Source organism: Drosophila teissieri, chromosome 2L, assembly GCF_016746235.2.
Source record: "Drosophila teissieri strain GT53w chromosome 2L, Prin_Dtei_1.1, whole genome shotgun sequence".
In the NCBI taxonomy this organism is placed as follows: domain Eukaryota; kingdom Metazoa; phylum Arthropoda; class Insecta; order Diptera; family Drosophilidae; genus Drosophila; species Drosophila teissieri.
This window is the reverse complement of record NC_053029.1, coordinates 551,423-574,247: the sequence shown is the minus strand read 5'-3', so window position 1 is coordinate 574,247 and position 22,825 is coordinate 551,423. Positions and strand designations below refer to the sequence as shown.

Sequence of the window (22,825 nt, the reverse complement as noted above, 5' to 3'; positions counted from 1 at the left end):
CAGATCTCCTCCAGCGATTGTTTCGCGAGTGCCATCCCAACACCCTCTCCCCTTTTCCATTGTTGTGCGGATTCGGTTCTGAGCTCTGAAACCTCTTGCAGCCTCCAGATTAGGCGGTTTCAAATGGAGAAATACACACAGTTTTCTACGATTCTCAGCTCAAACTATCCACTTTTCATTTGTATGGCTGTCTATATTATTTACGCAAAACCATATCAACAATACTATTTTAGTGTGCAAGACCTTTCATAGCTGTATCCCCAAGTGCGAGGAATTTCAAGGCTACGCATTCGCATTCGCATACGAAATCGATTTGGGATCTGGGAACAAGCCGTCTTCGCTGAAACTGCGATCGGGCGATCGTTTGTTTAGCCATTTCGTAACGTTACGCCGCCCCACACACCTTTTGTGTGGCAGGCAAGGGGATTCCCCGGTGCTCCTCGTATCCCCCTACCCCCCCCACTCCCCTGCGGCCAACGCCAACAATTGTTTATCAATTTGTTAAATCAGCTCGCCGCCGTCTTCAGCGTCAGGTCTCTCTTCTCCTCCTGCTGCTGGAGCTGCGATCGATCCTCGCCGATAAGCGACACAACAAAAACACACAGAGGGATGAGAGAGGGTGAGGGAAGGTGGGGGGAGGTGGTGCATGTGGGCCGGGGATACCTGGCACTTTATCAGCCGCCAGATGATTGTTGCTGGTTTCTCACTTGGCAACTTCACTCGGTGGGCGTTGTTGGCAGCCATAAACAATCGAACAATTTGGCCCAGGTCCCGATCTCTTCCAGGAGAGGAGCTGGAGGGGAGTCCAAAGAAGGAGCAGATCCCCAGGATCGACCCTTTGTTCATTTGTCGCTGGCTTTCAACCCGCGGACCGCCGTCGCTGCTAATCGTTTCGGGGTCAGTTAACCCGAAATGGAGGGAAAAGCACTGCTAACCGAAAACGCTAACGAAACGGGCAATCACTGGCAGATCTCCTCAAGATGGTGGCCAACCAGGGAACGAACCGAAGGTGCCTAGGATCTCGGCAGCAAGTCGCCAGTGCGTCTGGCTGGGTCAGCACTTAGATGCAAGTAGATTCGTGGGCGTATTGAGAGTGCTTCGGGCTTAAACCCTGAACCATTTACTTCTATTACTTATTTCTAATTCATTTGTTAGGCTCTCCTTTAGGCTTCTCCTGAAGCAGTGCTTTTGTTCTTCTGCGATTTTGAAAACATTTTCTGCCTTGCGCCTCCGCTTACTCATTAGTCACACAAAATAAGCGGGAACTACTGTCTGCGAAACCCCCAATGGCCCAATGGAGCATAATTAAACAAATTTCTGCAGTCGCTATCGAAGATCGGGATTTTTGGGGGAGCACAGAAATTGAAAAACGTGAGTGAGCAGCCCAAAAAGGCAAAGAGAAAAAAGAACGGGGGAAACGTCTGCAGCTGCCAATTGTGATAAGAGAAATCTTCATTTTCGCGCGAAAATTTTGCCACCTTGCCCTGGGTTTCCGGGGCTGAGGCTGCGATTCCAAGTGGACTGCAGACCGCGGACAGTGGAAGGTGGACGGTGGAAGGTGGAGCTGGGACTACGGGAGTACGGGACTTGGCACGGGTAATCAACGCCATCAGCAGCTCGGGGCAGCAGCGAGGGCTCTGGGCCAACTGCGCGCTTATCAATTGTTATTAATCAAGGAAGAGGAGGCCCCTCGCAGGCCGGGAAGCGAATGCAAAGAGCGCAAAGTTCGCAAATTTCATTTCACTTCACACTTGGCCAGTAGGAGGAAATGAGGCGGAGAAGTCTTAGCAGATCTGTTTCTGCGCCGTGTGTCCGTGTAAATAATCAACGTTCTCATATCTTGGGGGCTCCCAATCCCAAGCTATTCGTGATTTACTCGCCGAATCCACTGCTCTTTCTCGCCAGCCTCGATTCAACTTCGCTTCGATTGCTGGCTCTGCTGCCATAGTCAGCACCTCTTTCGGTTGTCTCTATGGGAACCCGGAGAGCAGAATTCCTTCGATCCGAGGATAAGCAATTTTGGTTCCTCTTCAACCTTTAGCTGCTTTAGCTGCTTGAGCTGCACTCTCCTCGTCGCATTATCGCCCAATTCAAGCCAACAGGCTGCAGACAGAAGTTCCTTTTCCGAGCGAAACTAATTTAGTTCATTTGGTTCAACTCAAGTTGCTGATGTCAAGGGAAGGATCAGATAGCAGCCTGCAGTTGTGGGAGTGGGAGAGTGCCTACACTTGTGGTCAGAATAATAGCCTTCCAAGATCCTAAGTTTGTATATTACTTAGCATAGTATTGAATGGTATCACAGTATCTTGTAGCTATCCCTTACCTTATACCAAAAAGTTTCCCTGAACTTACGTCTGCAGTTCTATCATGTGCACCTCAACTGTTTGTGTAGTCCAACCTATGTGGTACTATATCTGCGATCTATAGAAACCGAAACACAAGCCACAGACAGAGCCAAAGACAGACGGCAGGCAATTCCTTGAAATCGCCCAAGTCAAAGTCTCTTTTTGATGTCTTAATTAAAAAACGTGCAAATGATACAAGGGATTGGGGCAGCCGGAGGGGCCAAGGGGGCCAAGGGGGCCGAAGGGGGTCCCCAAAAGGGGCGATCGTCTGGGCCCGTGCACAGAGTTCAATGTTGAGCAATTGATGCAACTGTTGAGATGTGTTGCTGCTGTTGTTGCTCTTGCCTGTGCTGCACTCGCTGCTGCTCTTGCTGATGCTGCTGCTGTTGCATGGCGCGCTGATAACAAGGCAGTGGCAAGGGCAGGGGCAGGGGCAGCGGGTGGGGGCATGGAAATTGTCGCAGTACTTGAAAATTTCGTGTGAGCACGCTCAGCGCCGATTGTTTCTGGCTGCGGAGCTTGATCGCTTGATCAGCAGCAACACAAGCACAGCAGCAACTGCTGTTGCAACTGCAACTGCAACACCAACACCAACCCACTGATCAATTGCGATCTTGGCCGAACACAATAATGCTGCCTGTTGCTCCCACAATCTCATGTGCAGCGGAAGCGGCAAGGAGCTGCTGCGGCAAGGAGTTGCTGCCGTGCCAGCCACTGTTGCACAAATTTAAATTGACCCAAGTGCAAGTATGAATGTCGCTAATCTGCCATCGACTGTTACTGCAACATGTTGCGCCAGGCTCATAATTTGCGTTTATTAAACAACCTGGCATTTGCATAAATGTCGCTTTCTTCGATTACCATCAGTCGATAGTGGAAATGGCAGCAGCAGCAGCAGCAGAAGCAGCAGCAGCAACATCGGTTGAACTGCGACCAGCGGCAACATGGCAACGTAGCAACATTCGCAATTGTTGTAAACAAATCACGCTCTCTGCAGATCAATCAAGCACTGACAACTGCCCCAAGAAGTCACAATTCAATTGTGATGTTGCCCCGCCTGCAACTCCATTTCCTTTCGGGCCATTTTCCCTTATAGACACGACGACACAACCGCTTGTTTCTTTCGACTGCTTTGCTGTTTGGCTGTTGTGCTGTTTACTGTTACTGTTGTGCCGTTCGTGAGGGCGGCAGGGGCGGTGGGGCGTGGCAAGTCCAAAATCGTGTCTGGCATTGTGTTGACTTCATTGCTCCGTTTTTTCCCTCCTGTGCTGATGACTTTTGATGTGTTCATCAAGCAATCACGACAACAGCAACAAAACGAAACGAAACAGAGCAGCAGGGCTTGGCATTTCTACAGCATTTCAGCAGTAAATTAAAGAGGCGCGAAAATTGCCTGCAAGCTGTGTGAATGGGAATGAAATTCCCGAAAAGCGGGAAGAGGGAGCACGGCCAGCTAAGTTCGCAAACTGAAACCGAAAAAGGAGGCCCAATAAAGGACCCCACAGCAAGAGTTGCTGATGGAGAGGGGCGGCGAAAAGGGGGCGACTTGCTAACAAGATGCGCGCAGTCAGCGACAACGGCAACAACAGGCAGTTAGCCAACTACAAAGCCAAAGGCCGCCAAGGAGGCCAAGAAGTCCAAGAAGTCCAACTTCAACTCCAAGTTGGGTGCCCGATTCAAGTCCCTGGCGGAGTTTTACTGCCAGCCTGTTTGGCAGCGCAGCAAAAGGGCCACGCAACCTGGAGAAAAGCAGTTGGGAGTACACACAGAGAAACTGGGTACAAATACTATTCTTGGCACTCAGCGATTTTTCAGTTGAAGCGGTTTTTCAGTATACTATATTAGCGAAGCTGCATAGCTACTTACATAGTTGATCACAGCTAAGGTCTTGTACAAACATTAAGGACAGGAATAAGTTAATAACTCTGTTTTTGCAGTGCACCTCCTGGACTGACTAACAAAGCGGCGAGGCAGACACATCATTACCTACCAATTAGGCCCCAAAAAGTGTGTGCGTCTGTGTGGCGCAGGCTTTGAGCTGGGGAATGGAGCCGCAAGGAGGCAGCATTGTGGCCAGGCCAGCACGAAGGCCCAGGGCACAGGGATTGAGAATGAGGATGAGACTGGGATGATGGGAGGACTGCTCTTTTGGAGGCACCACTCGTCGGGTGAGTTGGGTAGGCCTTAGAGTGTGGAGTGGAGTGCGGAGAAGTGCTGGACGGGAGGTAGCCAAGTGAGTGGCAGGCAGCAAATAAGCCATAAATGCAGGGAGCACAGTGGGCGACTTGGTTATGATGAACGCAAAGTGGTGCTAACAGCTTGTAATGAACTCCGAAATTGTTTAAAAATTCAAGGAGGTCTGAGCAGGCATAAGCCTGGGAATTTGCCCTACCTAAAATCGACATTCAGTAGCCAATATCGCGCACACAGCGCTGACTTGACAAATCCTTTAGATTTGGCTTCAATTCGATTCATGCGCCTCGACTGCTGATTGAATTTCGCACTGGATTTGTACAAATAAGCAGTCATTGGAAACAGCAGAAAAAAGCAAAGCCAACAGCAATGGCAATGGCAATAGCAATAGCAATCAGCATCATCAACATCAACATCAATGACGAGGGTCATTCGAGCGTTGGTTTAGCAGTCGGAAAACGGCTAAAAGCCAAACACAAACAGCCATGAGCGTGTGGGAAAATATCAGGGGTGGCTGGTGAAAGGGGTCAATGGAAATCCAAGTCCAACTCAGATGACGAGCAAAAGAAAGCCATTCGCAGGATAAACAGGCGACGTGCTGACGTGCAGCTAATTGATTGACAGATGTGCGTCCCTGCTCAATGCGATTTCTCAATAGAGCCCTAAATCGATTCAAGTGGTTAAAACGACCTAAAAGGCCTTGGAAGTACAAAAGAAAAGATTAACTCGGCTGCAGAGTTAAGTGCAAGCTTAGAAGATTAGATATGTATGCATGATTTAAAAAGATGGCCCAAAATGTAAGGCCACATGCCTAATTATGCATTTCAAAGGAAAGTTTAGTTAAGTTATGTAGAAAAGACTTATGTATATCCCCATAAGATTTCCAAAGCGGCGGTCAAGCCATTAGAACTCGACCCCGAGCGAAATTCAAATTTTATTCGGGAGCCGAATCCCTTTCCGCAGCATTCTTTATTTTGGGGCGGATGATAAAGAGCTTTGTAATGCCTGCTAGATGTATAAAAATATTACTGCATAAATCACACACACTCCCACTCACACACACACGCACATTTACGAGCCGCCCCCACACACGAACATACAAATTTCGGTTGTTGTATTAAAAATAATATCGTCGTCTGGTCGGCAGAGATAAGAAAATTTATCCAAAGGATTGCGCTTGGTGTTATGGCCACGGCAAGAAGTGGGACCAACCCCTGGTCCTTTCCTCCTTTCTCCGCCGTCGCCGACTCCTTTGTCTGCGCAACCGCAAGGACATGGCAGAAAGGACTTTCCTTCGACTTGATGCGAGGCGAGCATTTTATGACCAAAGCCCCCAAGTCGAACTCATCATCATCATCATCATCTGAGTCCAAGGGCCACCCAGGGTCAGGAGGGGATGTAGGCAGCAGGACCACCAGCTGCGATCTGTGGCCTGCGATAAGGTGGAAATACATTTCATAAATGCCACGCCGCAAAAAGGATTACGAGGCTGCTATTTTAGCCAACCGACACAACGGGAAAAATCATGAAAAACGATTTGGAAATTATAGATATAAACAAGAAGGTTTGCAGAGAAAGTATTCCCATGCTATTAAATTGAATATCCCAACTTCACAAGTTCAAAATCACCTTATTAGTTATGTTCCAAGAACTTTTTCTCTCCGTGTGTCCTTTCTTTTCCCCTCAATATTTCATCGCAGAAAAGGAACCCCTTCTTGGCGGTAATTTATTGTTAAAATAGTATAAAATGTTTGCCTCTCTTAAAAAACCCGACACCACAATTTTATGGATCGAGAAAAGCCGTTCATAAATCGGGCAAATAGTGAGCCCCAAACCTGTGCTGCTCCCCCGTTTTATAGTGCACTTACGCCAGCCCACATGTCGTATGCTTGATATTTTCTAGCAAGGATAAAGAAAGCGGGCTCAAGTTGGGGGCAAGGGCAGTGTGCTGATGGAACGCGGCTGATAAGGTCGAGCGCCGTGTAATGGTTTTTTTTCGATTACCGCTGCCGTCGATGTGGCTGCTTTTGTTGTTGCACTCGCTTGTGGCCCGCAGCAATTGCAATGCTTCCCGCATAAACATGAGCCCCAAAAAATGGAGATAGGGAAACCTTGCGTCTCGCCCCCTAGCCCCCCGCCCCGCCCCGCGAAGCTTGAACCTTGTCAAATGATTAATTACATGCCGAAAAGCTATCTAACAATTTGACTCGCTGTCTGTGTGTGGCTCGTTTTGGTTCGGTTTGCGGTTCGGTTTGGCCGGATTGTCATTAAGCCAACAGCGCGGCCACAGAGGGAGACATAATAAAAAATTATGCCATAGATAAAATGCCATTAGAGAGGATTGGGGTGGAGTGGGCAGCGAGCGGGTCACCACTGAGCGCCATTAGAAGGCAGCCAACTGCCAACAACCAACAACCAACGACCAACAACCAACGGCAGACATCACACTACACACTGCTAACTGCTACGGAGGAGCAGCCAACCAAAAAGCCAGGCCAAAAGGGGGGAGCCAGGGCTGCAAGTATGCAATTCTGCAAGATAAGCCGGAGCATTCATGAATTTCATAGATAAAAACCAAACACACAGGCGCTCACAGATACAAGCACACACACACATACATAGGGCAGCAGGGAGATGCGCTTACAGTACATTGCACAGGAGCAACAACAACTGAAGAGCGCCAAAAGTGAGCAACGTCATCATCATCATCGCCAGATACACCATACTACATACTATATATGTATCTACCAGATTCACCAGCAAGTGAGGAAGGAAGGCGGCGGAGTGGGGAGAGTTCAAACAGCAGCAAAGCCAGCACAAACAAACAAACATCAAGGGGCGGACTCGGAAAAACCTGCAAGACACAAAAGCAGGGTCAGACAGAACGAGGAATACCCTGCAGCAGAGATTTCGGATAGCAGTGGCCAAGGGCATAAGTGTCAACTAGATACATTTCAAACTCATTGAGCAATTTGATTATCCCACTTATTTGCATACCCAGCATCTTTTATGATCACTTTTAATCATTTTTCCTTTTCTTTTAGACCTCTCATCTCGCACAAGTGAGACAAACTCAAGGATTGCGAAAGTAACCACAGCTCCTAATCCAATCTAGCCGACTGGAAAGTGCGGCCATCCCAATCATTGGCCAAAAAAGTGGCAAGCACTGGGAGGAGGGCATGCCAAAGGAATACCACACACTTCGCCCCACCATGTTGTTGGCTCACTGGCTGACTGGCCAACTCGGCTCTTCGGCCGCTCGGCGTCGCCATGGAGTGTCAACAGCCAGATAAAGATTAGCCCAGACAAACGCCCACTTTTTAGGCGAACTGTTACGCCCACTGGCCACTCGAGCGCTCCCCGCTCCCTGCTTTCCCCTCCTGGTTCCCAGTGGCATCTGGCCTTGGTGGACCCGTGTTCTGGAAATCTTTCACTGACGCAGCACAAAAAGCGCCACGTGGAAGGGCTGAGATTTTGAGGGGCAACGAAGGGAGGATGGATGGAGGAAGCAGGGAGGATGGAGGATGGGATGCCCTGCTCCAATTGCCGCCAGTTTCGGGGGATTATTAATGATGAATGCTCGAGATGGCAGCGAAATGGTGCGGAATGTCGAGCCAAAAGCGCAGGAGCGGAGTTGAGGTTTTAGATAACGTTTTTGGCTGTCCAATGTATTATGGGATAATCTGCAAATTCATTGTTGGAGCTCGGAAGCAAATGGCGGATGTATTAGTTTTTTAAACCTTATTCACTTATTACTGGAAAATAATGAACCCTTGTTATTAATTAGGTAAGCCCACGCACACGGCAAGTAATCGGGGTCAAAAGCAATTGCAAACTAGAGCTGTCCAGATAAATTCCCATAAAGTCACATGCACTTGGCGATAATCCTCGGGGCTTAAAACCATCCTTTATCATCTGAAAACATTCAATTCGGAGAGTCGGAGAGCAAAGCGACAGACCGCTCCTGGGCAGCTCAGAAGGGTTGAGGTGGCCGGGTCAGAGACATCGTCTCAATGACGTTGACATTGCTGATGATTATGAAGTGATATGAAATTGATGCCAATGATGTCGGAGTGAAGTCGAAATTCCGCCCAAGGGGTTACGAATAATAAGTGCGAGCGAGAGACAGACCCAGCCCAACCCAACCCAAGTCGACCCGTTGTCATTTCCTGCAGTCCATCGAAGAGACTGAAACGAGGGTTGTGGCCACCCTGCACCCTCCATCCTCCACCACCTCCCTTCTCACGAACGGGTTCACAGGGTCTGAGGTGTCAGAATCACAAAAACCGCAGGAGGCAAGGGGGAGGGGCAGCAGTGCCACTGCACTGATAAAAATTGTATTAAATTAGAGAGCTCTCGTCTTCATCGTTTTCTGGATTACATTTTTATTGGCAGAGTATCAGCAGCGAGCAGCGAGCAGTCGAGGCCAGGGATGGGTTGCTGGAAATTACTGGGTCTACACACATCGGGATTTATTATTTATTATTGGGCATTAACGGGTTATGTCTGTCAGAGGGAGACAGCCGTGGACGGAAAGGGATGGGGACACTCGCCTGTTTCCTGCAGTCGCAGAGATAAGAATTTATTTTTTGGCGTTGGCCCATTTCGTTTAAGCTGCAAACTTATCGCGGATTGAAGGGCGGACAAAAGGACAACGGACGACGGACAACGGACAGGCGACAGGATGTGCCCTACTTTGAGGATTGAGGAGGATTTTCCTATGCATACACTTATATCTAAAGTCGCCTTACCTCTGCTGTCGACGGTCATCTCTTCTGTGGTATCGGAACAATCACCTGAAAGCAGAGATGGACGTTAGTTGGCAGTGATAACGAGGTTTGCTTGTTCATGTCAAAATACTTTAAAGTGGGAGCTTAGCTACTTAGGTGGTAGTTTGAAGCGAATATCCAATACAATGTCCATAAAAATTAAAATCTATATTTCACAACAAGTAAGTGATGGTGTATATCGCAAGCACCAGCACATTTGAGGCGGGGTTTGAACTTTATGCATAGTCCGCAGTCCGGAGTCCGGACTAATAGTTGCAGATATATATCGCAGATAGTTCCAGCCAAATGGCTTTACTTTAAAAGCGATAATAATTGCTGCGAGGGCCGCATTGTTTGCTTTTGTCCACCCATTCTCTGTTTTGCCCAGTATCTCTGCATCTTTTTCTGCTGGCAAAGTTGAGCTGAGTTTACTACGCACAGTAGTTGGCTGGCTGGTTGGCGTTGCGAGGCCGGTGTCCAAGCCTTCACTCCACTCGATTAAACTACAGTGCCCATAATACCCAGTGTACCCAGTACCCAGTTACCAGTACGGAGTACGGAGTACCCCCTCCCCACACATCGCACTCCGCTTTGTGTTGTTTTTCTCATTTTTGATTATATTTCGCTGATTATTCACTTCAAGGAATTATAATAACAATAATAACAACAATCCGCAGAATTCCTTCGCTTTAATTCAGCTCCTCTGCTCTGCCTCTTCCTCTACTTCGCTCGCCGCAGATCGCAGATAGCGCAGCACACACAGATACTCGTACTCACAGATGCAGATACATATGAGCCGGGCCAAGCTGAGGCCGTGGAATGAATGTGAAGCCACACAGCGCAGATAGGCGACTGATAAGCAACTGAAAGCTGGCTGCCATGGACGCGAAATGCGGACTTGGACTTGGACTCCAGTGTCGGACAAGCTGGACAAGTCGGACAGGCGGGAATGGAACCCCATCTCCTTATTCCCTTATCCCCTCATTCCCTCCTCCCCCCGCTGGCTTTCGGCTCCCTTCTCGGACAGGGTCCAAAGGCTGGCTTCGCTAGCAATTGGCGGGATTTTCAGTTTCTGCAGTCCTCCCACACGTGACGTGCAGGTTGATTCGATGGAATCAACGGAACTGAGCTAAACTCGGCTTAAATGGAATTCTTATAAGAGCAGCACTCATAACTTGCAAATGTTTTGGGTTCATGCCATCATCGTTATTGTTAGTTATACTTTTAACATTGTCTAACATTGAAGCATGATTTCATAACCGAATGTCAATATTTGCGTTAAATCTCATATTTTATATAATATAAAATATAGTAAAAATATGGAAATTCCAGAAAGAATGAGTAATTTGTTTACATCTAAATCAGATACGCAGTTGTATCACCCTGACAAAATGTTTTAAATATTTAATTGTAGAAAATCGAATGCCAGTTTGCTTTTCTTGTTATAAGAACTTGGCTTCATGCTTATTTTGATCCATAGGAAACTTTGTTTGAATGTTTCTCACCTCTTGTATTGCTGCTGAGCATTGTTTTCCCTATATGAATATGTGTCTAGTAATCCACTTGGCAAGTAATCCAGGTTTGCTGGCGGCTTCTTCACTTTCTCACTTGCACATGTTTTGGCTTTCGGTTTGGGCCGAACTTAAGCGGCAATTTTGTTGTCACTTCCCGTGGGAATTTCTTTGACTCACTCACTGTAATTCAATTATTCAAATTCTCGTTATGACGAACGTGCGGTATCGTATGGTAGCTAGTAATCCGTCGAACCGCTGACAATTTCAAATACCGCGTACCGCTCGTGGTTGCTGCTTGCTCCGCGTTTCACAGCCAACTGAGACTCGGACCGACCGGCTGAGTGCGGCGGTGAGTAATGAAATTTTCGTGCGCCGCTGTGAGATACAGATACAACCGATACAGATACCGAGCGAGCCAAACGAGCGGCGGCGATGCGATGACGACGCAGCGCAGAGCAGCGCAGCACAGCACAGCTGATGTTTGTTGATGCCGGGACGCCGGGCCAAAAGTTGTTTATCTTTGGGATTGGGATTGGAACTGGTACCGGGACTCGGTAGTCGTACTGGAATTCGTATCAGCAGCCGAGAAACTCTCTCGCTCGTCGCTCGGTCCGCTGCCAACTGAAATAAGATATTGTGCCGGAGCGGGGACGAGACGAGACCTCTTAGCCGAGACTCTCGGCTGCGGTCGACTTCCTTCGCTCGCCTCGGAATAATTCGAAACAAAAACTGATAAAGCACTGATAAGGAGCGCAGCGCGGCGAGCTCTGCGCTTAGATAACATCGCGGAAACAGAAACAGAACCAAAACCAACCAACCAACCAGCCAGCCAACCAGCAGCGAACGGATACACAAACACAGAGGCACCGAACGAACACCCAACACCGAGCGCAGCACGGCAGATACAGATACAAAGATACTTTCCGAGAGGGTGTGCTTGTGTGGGTCTGTGCGCGAGGGAGATGCTTTTCAGCGATATCGCGTCTACGGCTAATGGAATTCTGATTATTGCTTAGTGATAAGCGTTTTGTGTTTAATTGTATCTCTGTATCTGTATCTGAATGCACCGAGCGAAATGGGGTGCGTATGTAAGTGATATATAATTCCTTTGTGAGGAACGAACAAATTTATAAAATTAAATAAAATTCAGATTTTTGCTACTAATTATTTTTGAAAATGCCCTGATCAATACTTTTACTTTACTTGATTGTGCCATCTAGAATTGAAGTGTTTTTGTTTTGCGGTACAGTGAGATCTCGCACAGGTCTCCCCATCGGTTATCATTCACCTCCGCCAGCGGCATCCACATGGCCACTTCTATCTGCATCTCCATCAACTCTCCATCATCATTCTGCAGCTTTTGGCTCATGGGGCTTTTGTTCGGTTGTTCGGCGTTTTCTCGGTTTGGTTTTCCTTCGGAGCTTATCGCCCGACGAAGATCTATTTTTATGTTGCTTTTGCTACTCTTTCTCTCGCTCCTTCCTGGCACTCCCCATCTACATCTCGAGCGACCTCCGCCTCTGATTCCTATCGGCGTTTGGTTTATTTCCATTTCCCTGGCAACTTTGCAGATGCAAAAAATGTTTTCTTCTTTCCCAGCGATAACAATCTCCTTCTCATCCGCTCTCTCTCACTCTCTTTGTCTCTCTCTCGTTCTGCTCTCTGTAATCAGCTGTTGCCAGCATGTTGCGCATGCGTTGTGGCCTAGCTTTATGGCCATGTACATACATACATATGTACATATATATAGTATATCGGGGTATATCCACGAAAAACCAACCCACCACCCTGCCCCTCCCCCTGCGCACTTTGTTGTTGTCTGCTGGCTGCCTTTGCGACGATTATCTCGTTTGCCATTGTTGACTTTTAATTAGATTCATTAAACGTGCCGCTTGCCGCTAACTCTCTTGCAACCCCCTTCGGCTAGCCCCTGGGCTCAAGGCATTTGATACGTCTTTCAGATACCCTAGATACCCTAGTTACCCAAAAGATACTCTCCAGGGACGCACATGGTCAGATCAATTACTTAAATGGTTTGTTTAATATTTTTCTGCGGTTTAAAACTGACTTCCGTTGCATGCGGCTTTCACTTGGCATACAGGGTATTCAGTTTTCGTTACTTCTGCATCATCAACTTTAGCCTTTCTTGCCTGCTTATGTGTTAGATTAAATTTTCAGCAGTTTGTGGGTGTTTTCTGTTTTTTTTTTGTGCTTTTAGCTTATGCAGCGATAAACACTTCATGCGTGAATATCTGCAAAAGGTTTTTGATAAATGCGACCGCTGCGGTTGTTTTGCGTTGCTGTTGCTTTTGCTGTTGATTTTGCTGTTGCTGCTGGTTGATGTTGGTTGTTGTTGGGGTGATGAACTGCCAGCTCTGCCCTCTCTTTTCGCCCGGTTTTGGCATCTCTTTTTGGCTCTGGCAGAAGCAATTGTTTTGCAATTATGTTGCTACAAGTCGGTACACACGCTCGCCTCTGTGTGCGTCTGTATCTGTGTGTAACATTGTTGTTACGTGCTCATTTATTGACATAAATATGAACAAATGCGACAGATTAACGTCTGCTGATTGCACGACGTCGAACAAACTTTTTCAAGAAAATATGCTTAAAATACGAAGCAACAATAATTAGAGCTGTATCTCGAGTATAGTAAGCTAGCGTAAGAAAAACTAAATCAATAAATAAAATTTTTTCAGAAAATAATAGGGTAATTACTCTTCAAAAGGCATATAGATTTACTTTCTTTAATGTTTATATCTCCTAATTGAATGCCCATTTATGTTTCAGTGTGTTTTCTGCAATTCCAAATGACGCAGCACTTGAGGCACTCCCCCGCTTCCCCGCCCCTATTCCACTGACCTCGATGCCCCTTTCCACCACACACACACACCCATACACACACCAACACACGCGGAGCAACAAAAAACAGTCTGCTGAGAGCGCAGATGCAAGCGAGTTGATAAGAGATCCTCACGCTGATAAAAGGCAAAAGCAGCACACACAGTTGTTGCTTATTTTTGGGGTTATTTCTACTTCTGCTCTGAAGCCTGGCTCTAGTGCCGTCCCTCTCTAGGCGTATATCTCCATCTCTCTTGCGCTGTCCGTCGCTTTATTTCATTTCTTTCGCTTTTCGGGTAGATGCATCGTTAAGATTAGCACAGGCAGCATTTGTTGTTGTTGTTGGGAAATAACATTTATCATGAAATAAATCTACTTAAGTTTTGTTTTTTGTCTGCGTTTTCCCTTCCCCATCTTCACCTCCCCTTTTTTTCTTGGGGGGAGTAGTCCCCGTACAGAGAAATACGTATAATTGGCTCAATCATATTTATTGACAATAGTTGATCCAAATTAGGCTATCAAACGAGTGTAGGAAAATGAGATATTTCCCAAGTAAAGCAATTTCCTACCCAAAACTATGGTACATCTTGTACAATATATTTCTCTCTGTGCATAAAATGCTGATGTTGTAACTCGAAACTCGCACATTACTATAAGCGGAAAAGAGGTTGGGGATCGGTGTTATATAATCAATGGAGTTGCTCAACTCATTTCCACCGAAAAACCCAAAATTGTTCAACCTTGAGTTGGCTCCGTCCGTCCCTTTCGCTCTCCTCTTCTCCTGTCTCCCTCACACACAGCAGGTGCTGAGCTGCTGACAGTTTCGCTTCCCATTTCCTCCCCACTTTTAATTCACCCTTGGAGCCTGCATATTTATGAAGTCTGGCAGATAAGCGATGACTTCATTGTAGCGAAATTAAATCAATTAACATAAGCCAAGGTGCGAGCTAAACCACCGACCCCGAAGCCACCCACTCCCCCACTCCTCCCCTTGTGCACTTATCTCACTTCCCCAGCCCTCTCGCCTTCTCTTTCTCCTTCCCTTTCTCTTTCCCTTTTTGGGCTAATCTAGCAATCAATCAAAGTGATTTAAATTTCATACCGCGTATCCGTGGTGCCACCAGCGCACAATTCAAAATCATGGCCTGGGTGGAGCCCGAAGTACGAAGTACATTTCTGTTTTCTGTGAATCGCGATTAAGAACTCAACTGGGAGCCCGACTGAAGTTTGAGTTCTTATCCCTGGGAAACAGACAGAGACTAATAGTAGAAGAATGGAACAGGATTCCAAATAGGATCCTTCAAAACTGGTTTATAAGATATATGTACTACTATGAAATGATTAAATAATACTAAAGTATCTGAACATAATTTAAGTATCTTTGTGGTAATTATGCAGTATGCGGAATTATTACCAAAATAGAATCAACCCATTGGATTCATTTCTCTACCTGCATGTGACTCATTTATCCGTCACAGATCATCAATCTTTTATTGCCGGGTTCCTTTGTTTCCTAGTACCCGAAGCCGATCTTCATCTAGAGAGTGACTTGCTTTATTGACCTCCTTTCTGGGCCCTTGGCTACTCCACGCGGAGTATGTTTCGAGTTCGCTAAGTGGTCATAAAATATGCTTAATGCATCAGGAAGCCGCCTCTATGCGGGTGCCACTGGCCACTGGCAACTGGCAGCCCCTTGCCCCTCCCCTTCCACCCTTCCTGCCTTCCCGGTTATATGGGCTTATAGACCACGAACTCCCCACCCTGCCGTACTTCCCTTTTGGAAGGTCGTAAAACTGCTTATCTGGGAGTTTCGACTGCGACTTCGGCTTCTCAGTCATCCGTTGGTAAGTGCGAGATTAAAATATTGGATAAAGCGGCAGCAGAAATGCATGGCGGGCATGGCGATAAGGAGTGGAAATGGAAACGTTCCTTGGTCGTCGTTGTCGCCGCTCTTTCAAAAATATTTCTACGCTATCGACAGCGCCGCCCTGTTTTGAATACTGGCTCGACTTGAGGCTCGACTCGGCTCGGCTCGGCTCGGTTTCTCGGTTTCTTGGTTTCTTGGGTAAGTGAGTGATAAACACGAGTTATCGCATCAATTAGTTCGGCGTCAAGTTGACGTCGTTAAAACCAGCAAAACAAAGCCCCCAGGCAGCTCGACTCATTTTCGATTTTACCCAAATACTCTCCTCGCTGGCATTTGAATGGGAAGGCGAAAGTCATGCCGAAGTGCCATAAAACCAGAGTCAGCGGCCAAGTCGCGGTCTCAGTCCCTTTTTGGCCTACAGATTGCCGGCCAACAGAGTTGGCTGAATTGGCTAAGAAAAGTCTGACTACCACTAGTATAATATCATTCGTTTAAGAACTACAATTGATAAAGTCTCCGATATTTATAGTTATCAGATTTTGACCATTAATGAAATGGAAGTATTAGATTGTTTTTGGAAGACTTGCATAATGCTTAATATATTTTAGCTAAATCCAGATGGGCTGCTCTGATGGCCAAGACGACGTTCGCTTCCTTTTGAGGCGGGCGGGGGCGCGACGTTGACGAGAGTGTCAATGATCCTATAACCGATATTGAGACAACGTCGCCGCCGTCTTTTCTCTTTCTCCCAGTGCCAGTGCCTGTAACATTCGCTTTGTCCCTGTCCCCGTCCCCGTCCGTCGCCGTACGCAAATTGTGCTGGAGAGTGGCTTGTAAAACATTAAACGTTTCTGGTCCAGTCGCCAGTCAGCAGTCAGCAAATGAGCAAGTGACGCCACCAAGGAGCCATGTGGGAGGGCCGAAGTCGGATTCCATTCAGATCCAGGTAGAGATGCAGATACAGCACACGCCAAAGGCCGTGCTAATTGCCAGGGTGCGTCTGTCTCTGTCGAACCAGCCCATTAGGCCTCCCTCTCTCTCTGGCACACAGAGGCTGTCTCTCTCGGCTCCTTGGTCCTGTCAACGGCTTCCACAGTGCGTCAAAAGATCTCGAGTGGATAACGATGACGATGACGCTGAACTGCCGGCGACGACGTCGGTTATCGCAGCCGGAAGTGCCATCATAAAAGGAAGGTGCAATAAAAATATTTTACACGCCTGCCGTCTCTATTGCACCCACGGCCACCACTGCCTTCTCCCTCTCTTTCTGCCACTTCAATGGGAATACCTCTTTTGGGTGCCTGCTTCTTGATCGGCTCAATTGGCGAGGAAGTGGCTGCCGATTCGCAGACTGTAACGAATTGGGTAGTACACTTCCTCGTTAGGCAGAACTCAAGGTGAGACACATTTATATGCAATGGTCTACGAACAATTATGATCAGGTAATAAGACAGTGCACTGTGCTTTACAAGATCGGCTTTATATTGCATTAGTGAAATGAACTTCTAAAGGGTCTCCTGTAGTTGACGTACACTCTATCCACACTTCATTTGACTGACTCAATCTGAGGCCACTTTCCCCTGATTCACTACCGATTCCGATTTCTACACACATGCCTGTAATATGTTCAGATGTGGATGCTTCAGATGACAACGGCGACGACGACGACGACGAAGGCCTCATCGGAAATGTTGCTCAATGCAGCCTTATCAGCTGGCGTTCCTCGAGCTCCTTCTCCTTCCCCTGTTTCCATTGTCGAGGACTCCTGCTCCTCTTCCTGTTCCTGTCCTCCATGTGCGTAACTATCAGAGAAGACATCGAGGGCACGGGAGGAATCGTTCTGAGACTACGACTCTGACTCATGCCGAGTGCCCGAAAAGTGTTTTTGGGTCGCACCATAAAATCATAACAGTTTATGACGGCGTCCTCTGCCCCGAAGGCTTCTCTGCTTCTCTCAGAAGAGAACTCATCATCAACGCCCCTCTGTCCCTGGAATTCAGTTGGAGATTCGCATCAGCGAAAGTTGTGGTCAAATAAAAGAGCATTTGCCCTGTGAGTAAATGGCCGTCCAGAGGGGAGCTCAAGGTTCAACTTTCAAGGATAATAACAATTTTCGTAAATTACAAATTACTTATGATGGGGCTGTCTTTTATTCGAGTGCAAGTGGAGCAAATGACCTTCATCACTGTGAGCGCTACATAAAACTGTGTTTCAGGCAGTTAACAACACAAATTCAATAATCTATTTATTTATTTAATCTTGGTCCACAGGGAGGGTGGCTCATTTAGTTACCTAAATAAATTTAATTTGACAGTTCTATACATTTGTCCCCGGTTGTAAATAAGTCATGTTCGTGAAAGCAAAACTCGGACACGCACACACATAAATCGCTTATCCTTTATCCTGTTGCTCGTTGGTGTGCGGGAGTGGGTGTGGGTGTGTGTGGGTGAACTGTGACTGGGCCAGGATGATAAATCCTCATCCGACTCTGCGGCCAGTGGACTGCAGCCGGCTAAATGACAAACTGCAAGGAGGCAGGTCCGAAAACAAAACACGAGTTCACGCAGGACAACGCGCTGATAAGGAAAATTGCGGGGCGAGTGGGGAGTGTATGGGATGAGTGACTCAGACCGTTTGTCTCAGTGTAGCGAGCGAACCATTAAATTGACAAAATACCAACACTGCGGGGGAAAGTGGAAAGTGGAGCTCAGCCACAAAAAGGACATTCCTCAGAGCTGAGAGAAAAAGCGAGAGCCAGATAGGAGGCAGCGCCATATTTTATATTTTACATTCTTATCGCAAAACTCTCACTCAGCCATTCCGTTTGGGCTGGAGGTTAAAAGGGGGATGGGGATGGGGATGGTGGTGGTGAGGAAGGCCACCCAGAGAAAGGGAGAAAGATATGGAGGCAGCCAGAGAAACGGAGGGCGAGATAGAGAGAGGAAGAGAGAGAGAGAGAGAGAGAGAAAACAGTAGCTGGAGAACTGATAACACCCGCGCTAATGGGACCAAACAATGCCAAACGGAGCAACGCAGCAGAACGACACAGAAGCGATGCACACAACCACAGACCCACCACCCTCCACCTCCCACCTCCTAGCTCCCACCGCCCATTGCCCATTGCCACACCCACTGTGCCACAACAAGGACACACAACACGGCAGTGGCAACAGCAACAACGGCGAGAGGAGCAGTCCCACCCAAAACTGGGCTGGGCCGTCTTATCTATGGCCATCAATCAGGCGAGCAGCGAGCGGCGATAAGCAAAAAGATTTTAAATGGAGTGCACACAGCCAACGGGGGAAAAGGAGAGGAGAGCAGAGAGAGAGTACGAGACGGGGGAGATGGGGATGTACACTGAACGAAAGAACTTACTCTGCATTCCGGATGGATGACCTTGATTTCGGTTATCCTACACACGGGATTTATACATTTGCTCCTAATTACAATGAAGGAGAACGAGGAATTGTTGGTAATGGTACCCAAATAAAATGCACATTTACTATATACATTCTTCTCCAAGTGTGCCCCACTTTCCCCGCCCCTCCGATGGCAGGAGCGCATCGCTGGGCGGGATTGGGTGGCGGGGTTTTGTCCCACGACTGCTGGCAGAGATAAGCGAAGCTCAAACTGAGCGCAGACAAAGGGAGCGGGCGGGCTGGGGGCGATAGTTCCTGGCCACGCCAGGTGATGCTACCCACTTTTGGAGCCCAAGCTCAACCCAAGCTGGTGATTCAGTGAATTTCATTTTCTGCTCGCGGCCCACGAATATTTTCACTTGCCGTTGGTGGCGTTGTCGTTATCAGTTCGCCCAGCTCTGCTCCAGAGGATGCGAGGGGAGGGGCGGGAGGGAGGGAAGGCCGCGGCAGGACACTGAAGGCAGTTGCTTATCGCACACACACACCCACACACACACACAGGAGCAAGTGGGTGGACTGGTGTTAACCATACGCCAGGAGCATCCGAGCAGCATAAAGCAATCGTGGCAGCAGGACAGAAACAATGACAACCAGTTGACAACCCTTCTGTCCAGCACCCAACCCCCCACCCCCCACCTCCTTAGGGCCCCCACACACACACCATTGTAATCAAGGCCCTTTCAGTGTTGGAAAATGCGCAATTTTGCATTGAATGAAATGAAATTGTTAAATGAAATGATTCGCCTCTCATTGAAGGGCGACGCTTTTATGCATTCACCAATTGATTTCAGCCACGCCCACACTATCAGCGCACGCCCCACGCCCTCGTCCACGTCCACGCCCCTTCGCTCCAGCGCCTTTACTTAATTAACTGAAGTGAAAATGGCGCCTGCATGGAAACTGATAAACAAACATTTTTCGGCCTCGCTGGCAGGAGCAAAAGACCCAGGAAAATTCCCATTGTGGCCAGCAGAGGGATAGTGGGGCAGTAGAGGGCAGTGGCAGCAGGGGTTAGGGGTAGTTCCACTGCTTATCGCTGTGTTTGGAATGTGCCAAGCCATTCGAGGCTCGACATCCAGGCAGCAGCAACGGAGATAAGGCAGCCGAAACAGTAGAAAGCGGGGAACAGGAGCAGCAACACCCGGCTGCTACTACTCCTAGCTCTATGTTCCGGTGGCGGTTGCGCTGGAGTTCGGGGGGCTGGAGGAGCGGGGGGTGGAGGGTCTCGAGGTCCTGTTCGTTGCGTGTGCGATACCAAAAATACAAATATACCCAGAAACTCAGGTGCGCGGGGTTGGGGAGGGGAAAACACTTTTGGGGAAAGCCAACTATACGAAAGTCCGTGTTATCTCAAATGGGCGGGCGGGCGTAACTCGAGTTCCAGAGTTCCATTGTAGGCAGGTGCTCACACTAGCCTGCTTTCAAAATAACACCTTTCTCACACCCCCAACACATCAAATTAAGGAAAAGGAATATTCAATAGTGGCACACACATAGCATTGTTTAATTTCTGCCTGTCTAAGCTTTCTAAACCTCACTTCTAGCAAACGAGGAGGAGCACTTTCCACCGTGCATCCTTGGCGTTTTCTGCTCTTTTTGCGCACACACACACACCCGTCTCCGCGAAGTGCGTTTGTGTGTGTGCCCCGGTGTGTGGCGGAACAGGAGCGCAGGAACCCAGGCATCAGATACTCGCTGGCAGATACATTTGTATCTGTATCTTGCAGATGCCGAAGCTCATTGTGTGCGTACTTTTTGGCGCCTCCGCCTCGCTTGTTGCTCGGTGACTCGCTTGCTCTTGTTTTTGTTCTTGTTCTTGTTTTTGCTCTCGGCCACGCGCTGGTTGGCAAATACTTGGCTGACCCAGATTACGCAATCGGCCAGGCCCAAGGAGATATGACAGCATGACGGCGGGGTCAGGTGTGCCGAGATAAAGACTCCGTACACTCGCCTGCTGCTCCGATATGCGCTCTGCATACCCCCGACTATAGCCCGCCAAAGGAGAGCGAAAGAGAGGGTCTGAGGGGAAGTTCTTCGATAACTATTGCTCTGCAGAACAGCACGTGCAGCATTCGCGAATTCATAAACACCGGCCGAGATTAAGCGGCGAGCTCAGCTGTTGCAGCTTATCAATCGGCTGCCTTATCGCCAACTGCAGCTGCAACTCAGTATCGCAACAAGGTGCATTGCTCAAGAAAAGTGAATAAGAAGCTCAAAAGCAGCTGAAGGTAAATGGGATAACTAGATAGACAGCACATGGACTTGCCGTACAGAGATAAACAACCACTTCGATTGGCACACAAGGTAGCAATTAACTTTCTATATAGCGAGAGAGTAATTCTAACTTCAATGAGGCAACTAAGAGGTCATTTAATATTTTTTGCTTGTATCTCTTTCCAATTTCCTCCTTCGGCCCGCAAATTTGGCTCGCTGCGAGCCACATTTAATGATGATTGCCTCTGATTGATAACATTTATTGCGATTCGCATTTCCTTGCCCTATACACCCCTTGTTTTCTGCCCAATATACATATGTATATGCTACAGACATACTTACATAGACATATCTTCTCGTTAATTTTTGGGTTGCAGAATTTTGGTTTATTTTTGGGGCTAGTCGCTGTGGTCGATGCCAACTGCTGATAGCTCTGATGGATTCTTTGATGATAGGCGTTGCTCTTTTTCTATCGACAGCAGGCCAATCCCCACACCATAATTAATGCCTGAATATTTCATCAGTCGATGCGAGAAAGTTAGGCACATGACAAATTAGGGAAATCATAAATGGTCTGGCTGTCTATCGCGAGTTAGTGGCCAAGAATTCTACAATTTTCTTGAAGTTTTCATAGCTTACTGCCAACCGAAGATCAGCTTACTGCATTTAACTTTATTTAATTAACTCCTTTATTCACCCTTTGTCGGGTCGCTTAGATCCAGTTACGATCCAACTGAGATCCATCCCAGTCTCCTTATGGGCGCCGTAAAGCTGCGTGGTTTCCCATTTAACGGAGATAGGGGAATATACGAAACGCGATTTCATTTACGACTCTGAGCCATAACTTATGCACATATTTGTGACTTTATTTGGGTCCCGGCCCCTCCTATAACTCGATTGGGTTGCGATTGGGGTGTTGGATTACGATTACGCATGGCGAGGTATTGAGTATCGCTCAATATTGATGAGGCTGCTGTGGGCCGCAGATGCGAAAGGTAATGGGTAATGGGAATCGAGTTGGCGCCCCATGACTAAATAACTAAATGTGCCATGCGAGCAAACAGAGTCATAAACTTCTGCTTTATGACCATGGCAAGCACACACTCTCGAACGCAGGGGCACACCTATACCAACACAATCAGCTACAGCTACAGTTGCGGCCAAGTTTGTAGGGCTGAATCATATGGGCTTCGTTAAAGGAAGCCTTGGAAAGCGCTTAAATGTACATCTCTTTCTGAAGTGTCATCTGCTATATTAGGATTTAAAGTCAGACATTATTTTTAATTTTCGTAAAACCAATTGTACTAAATAGTATTATTTCTTTGGGCACAGAAAGTGGGCTCTATCGTGCGAACACCGCGATTCGGTCTATATATCGACTATCGGTAGGTTAGGATCGTCCCTTTCCTGCCCTCCCATCCCTCCGAGCTCCGTGAAAAGCCGAAACGAGTTATCGCTTAGTTGGCATCTCTTCCCCAACCCACAATCCCCCTCGAATTCGGCCCCCAATCCACACTTTCTATGCTACCAGCAGGATATTTGCCAATAAAAGCAAAACGAAAACTTTTTATAGACACGCACACACACTAGCACAGTGCGCTCCCAACACACAACCTCACCATTTGGGGCAGAGCTTATCAATCAATCTTAATTAATCACAAGCAAA

The 22,825-nt window shown here is 47.7% G+C and overlaps 1 protein-coding gene across 2 annotated transcripts in view; it reads right to left on the bottom strand.

Annotated features, from left to right (window-relative positions):
* LOC122611687 (zinc finger protein ush) overlaps nucleotides 1-22,825 on the bottom strand; it is a 51,213-nt gene that overhangs the window by 6,122 nt on the left and 22,266 nt on the right. The window contains exons 1-2 of one of the 2 annotated variants that reach the window (XM_043784950.1): nucleotides 10,813-11,104; nucleotides 9,290-9,334 (exon numbers count right to left, since the gene is read on the bottom strand). In XM_043784950.1, the coding sequence (XP_043640885.1) occupies nucleotides 9,290-9,334; nucleotides 10,813-10,834 (67 nt within the window). In that variant the 5' untranslated portion in view covers nucleotides 10,835-11,104. Of the gene's footprint in view, nucleotides 1-9,289; nucleotides 9,335-10,812; nucleotides 11,105-22,825 lie in introns of those variants that run through there. The other variant, XM_043784949.1, reaches the window with a different exon arrangement.